Source organism: Monodon monoceros, unplaced genomic scaffold (genome assembly GCF_005190385.1).
Source record: "Monodon monoceros isolate NGI ecotype Baffin Bay Population unplaced genomic scaffold, NGI_Narwhal_1 Super_Scaffold_12, whole genome shotgun sequence".
In the NCBI taxonomy this organism is placed as follows: Eukaryota; Metazoa; Chordata; class Mammalia; order Artiodactyla; family Monodontidae; genus Monodon; species Monodon monoceros.
In genome coordinates this window covers 155,050,591-155,054,987 of record NW_021703768.1, presented here as the reverse complement: position 1 = coordinate 155,054,987, position 4,397 = coordinate 155,050,591, and the positions used below count along the sequence as shown (strand labels likewise).

Genomic DNA, 4,397 nt, shown 5'->3' with positions numbered 1-4,397 from the left:
TAGTATTGAAGGTTAGAACTGACTTCAGAACCAGAACATAGCTGTCCCTGGACACTCTTGGCTTTTAGATGGCCCTTCAAAGACTTGTCACCCATTAACTTACATATACTCTAAAACTTAAAAGATACTAGTTTCAATCTTCAAAAGTTTTGTGTGCACTGGGCTTCCCTGGTGGCGCAGTGGTTAAGAATCCACCTGCCAATGCAGGGGACACTGGTGCAAGCCCTGGTCCAGGAAGATTCCACAGTGCCGCGGAGCAACTAAGCCTGTGTGCCACAACTACTGAGCCTGCGCTCTAGAGCCCGTGCACTACAACTACTGAGCCCGCGTGCCTAGAGCCCATGCTCCACAACAAGAGAAGCCACCACAATAAATGAGAAGCCCGTGCACTGCAATGAAGAGTAGCCCCTGTTCGCTGCAACTACGGAAGGCCTGCGTGCAGCAACGAAGACCCAACACAGCCAAAAATAATAAATAAAATAAAGTAAATTATTAAAAAAATTTTTTTAAATAAAAAGTTTTGTGTGCACTATTTTAATTGATGAAGATTTTGAATATTAAGTCTACTGGATAACAAACTGGGCTCAAAGAAACTTCAGAAACCCACTCTTGCATACTGACAACATTGAGCTATCACTAAAGCACACTGCATGTTAACTGCTTCTACATACAGACTTCCTTCACTCAGCTGTAAGCATCCTGAAAGTGCAGACCAAACAGGGACAGTAGGGAATGGATTTTGTCCCCTTTGTATGACTAGTGACCTGACAGTGCTTCACTTTTATCAACTTAATAAAGCCTCAGTAAAAGCTTCCAAGCAGCACCAATGTAGGAAAAAAGCAATCTTTACACTCTTTTCCTCAAACCCATGCTCAGGTTGTCTCCAAACAGCTCAACTATTGGGAGCATGGTGAACCTCTGTGGTTGTAGGGTTTCTCAGCAAGTTTAGACTGTTCTATGGGGTTGGAAAACTTGTTACCAAGTGCACACAAAATGATCAGCTATTGTTCTGAAGGTTAACTTGCAAGGGAAAAATCCCTTCGTCTTCAAACACTAGGAACTAACCAGTGATTTCATATCAATAAACCCCAATAAGGGGCTTCCCTGGTGGCGCAGTGGTTGAGAGCTGATGCAGGGGACATGGGTTCGTGACCCGGTCTGGGAAGATCCCACATGCCGCGGAGCGGCTAGGCCCGTGAACCATGGCCGCTAAGCCTGCGCGTCCGGAGCCTGTGATCCGCAACTGGAGAGGCCGCAACAGTGAGAGGCCCGCGTACCGCAAAACAAAAACAAAAACAAAACCCAATAAGGGACTACGCTGACACACAGCTAGCTAGGCCTCTGGTTTATTGGAGAGAAAAGGCACCCGCTACTTGGTTTGTGCACAGTGCCCTTTGTGAGCAGGTAGTGGCTCTTAAAATAGCTTTTGGGGTGAGATCAATGGCTGCTTGCGCAGTTTAGGCACATTTTCCGTGGATATGGCGTGCCAGCTGAATATCCTTGGGCATAATAGTGACACGGTTGGCATGGATGGCACATAGGTTGGTGTCTTCAAAAAGACCTACCAGGTATGCCTCACAGACTTCCTGCAGTGCCCTTACAGCCGAGCTCTGGAAACGCAAGTCCATCTTAAAGTCCTGCTTAATCTCCCGGACCAGGCGCTGGAAGGGTAACTTACCAATCAGAAGTTCTGGGGACTTCCAATAGTGACGAATCTCGCGCAGTGTTATAGTGCCCGGCCAGCACCTGTGCGGCTTCTTCACGCCCCCCGTGGCTGGCGCGCTCTTCCGAGCTACTTTGGTAGCCAGTTGTTTGCGAGGTGCTTTGCCGCCAATGGACTTCCGCGCCGTCTGCTTTGTTCGTGCCATTTCTCTGCTATCCCGAGAACCCAAGGGGCTGTTACAGCCTCCTCAGTTGCTCCCTGAACGCGTAAGTGGCAACCTGACTAACTCTTTTTTTTTTTTTTTTTTTGCGGTACGCGGGCCTCTCACTGCTGTGGCCTCTCCCGTTGCGGAGCACAGGTTCCGGACGCGCAGGCTCAACGGCCATGGCGCACGGGCCCAGCCCCTGCGCAGCACGTGGGATCCTCCCGGACCGGGGCACGATCCCGTGTCCCCTGCATCCACAGGCGGACTCTCAACCACTGCGCCACCAGGGAAGCCCGAGCCTGCCTGCTTTTATATAGGCTGCCGCCTTCCCATTGGCCAGGTGCCGGGCAGCGTGATGACAGGCTAAGCTCTGATTGGTCCGTGAGGCATTCTGCTTAGGCGCCTGCCCCTTGTTTTTGCTTTGCATGGACTTGACCCCACAGTCAGGTTGGCATCCTGGAGCACGCCAGTCAGCTTGCAGGCTGAGCTGGTCTGGGTTGGGGTGGGCGTCGGGTCTGGGTTGGGGTGGGCGTCGGGTCTGGGTTCCGGTTGGCGTCATGTGGGTGTTGCATCTCCGTGCGCAGCTCCCTTGTTTTTCCTCAGCACTCTCCTCCTCCTCTATGGGCCAAGGAGGGAAGAAACTTCTCGAAGCTTGCACTCCACATTTGGCCTGATAACAAGGACCCCAAGAGAAGATGACACTCAGTATGGGCGGATGGGGTCCACCCTGCTCCCTCACATCATCACCTACCTTGGAGCATCCATAGAATGCATGAAGCATGAAAGTTCCTCTGAAGCACCCATTCTCCAATTTAAAAACTCTCCCAGCCAAGTTCCTTATAATGGGGTCTCCATTGTGTCTATATCCATTTTATGAGGTTCAGCTTGAGGTTATCTCCACTGTAGTGAACCCCCACTGCCTCAGTGGTAAGAAAGAATTCTGTCACATCTTAAATACCCTTCCTAATGAGCCTTTGTAACTTTTTCTTTTTTTTAGGAGTTTTCACTTTTGTTTAGTTTTAATAGATGGTAAGAATTTTAATCTTTTTTTTTTTTCTTTTTTTGGTTCTGTGAACCACTCTGGTAGTTTGATAAAGCTCATAATATTTAAAAATATTTTTAATGCATAAAGTAAAATGCTTCAGAATATTTTTAAATGCATAAAATAAATTGCAAAGAATCAATTATATTGAAATAAGTTATCAAAAAATATATAAATTTGTCAGATAGTTATAAATGTACACTTTTATCAATGCATTAAATAACAACTTCTAATTGGGGAAGACTTGTAACTGCTGTCATTTGAGAGTGGTTATGGGCATTAAGGATATTTAGAGATCTCTTTCATGGCTGTACTGTGATATGATTCCATACCCTATCCTCAATTTAGCATACCAATTATACTTCTTTTTAAGCTTTTTTAAGTGATTTCCTAGAGTTTGAAATATAGATTTATAACCAATCTCAGTTCACTTTCAAATGACACTATTTCATTTCATGGGTAGTGCAGGTAACTTATAAACAGGAATAATAGAGTATTACCATTTCCTCCCTTCCATCCCTTATAACATTGCTGTCATTATCATCCAATATATTATTGCTGTTACTATTTGAACAGTTATCAGTTATTAAGAATAGAGAAATAAAGGATTTTATTTTTCCCTCACTTATTCCTTCTCTAATACTCTTCCTTTCTTTTTGTAGATCTGTGTTTCTGACCTTCATCATATTCCTTCTCTTTGAAGAACTCCTTTTACCATTTCTTGCAAAGCAGGTCTACTGGTGAAATTCCATCCATTATTGTTTGTCTGAGAAAGTCTACTTCTCCTTCACTTTTGAAGAATAACTTTGCTGGATACAGAATTCTAGGTTGGTGACTTTTTTATATCATCATTTTACATATTTCATGCCACACATTTTTGCTTTCATAATTTCTGATGAGAAGTCTTATCCTGTTTCTCTGTAGTTAGTGTTTTCTCCCTCTCTGGTTCTTTAAAGATATTTTCATATTTTATTTTCTGTAGTTGAATATGACGTGCCTTGGTATAGTTTTTTTGCTATTTATCCTGTTTGGTGTTCTTTGAACCTCCTGGATGTGTGGTTTAGTCTCCATCATTAATTTTGGAAAATTCTCAGCCATTATTCACATATTTCTTCTATCCCTCCTCTCTTCTCCTTCTGCTATTCTAATTACATGTATGCCACACCTTTTGTAATTATCCCACAGTCCTTGAATATTCTGTTTTCTATTTATTGTTACTATTTTTTTTTCATTTTAGATGTCAGTTTGGGAGGTTTCTATTGACATTTCTTCAAGCTCACTGATTCTTTCCTAGATCATAGACAGTTGACTGATGAGCTCATCAAAGGCAGTCTTCATTTGTTAGTGTTTTCAATTTCTAACATTTTCCTTTTGATTCTTTCTTAGCATTTTCATCTCTCTACCTACACTGTCTGTCTGTTCTTGTATGCTGTCCACTTTATCCATTAGAGCCCTTAACGTCTTAATCACGGTTTTAAAATTCTGGT

General features: G+C 43.7%; 1 protein-coding gene across 1 annotated transcript; it reads right to left on the bottom strand.

Annotated features, from left to right (window-relative positions):
- Positions 1–1,457: 1,457 nt before the first annotated feature.
- LOC114892392 (histone H3.1) lies at positions 1,458–1,868 on the bottom strand. Its single transcript, XM_029217249.1, has one exon. The coding sequence runs from the start codon at positions 1,866–1,868 to the stop codon at positions 1,458–1,460; it is 411 nt and encodes a 136-aa protein (XP_029073082.1).
- Between the last annotated feature and the right edge of the window lie 2,529 nt (positions 1,869–4,397).

Coding starts and splice junctions, on each gene's coding strand:
- LOC114892392 (XM_029217249.1), bottom strand. CDS start 1,868: ATGGCACGAACAAAGCAGACGGCGCGGAAGTCCATTGGCGGCAAAGCA.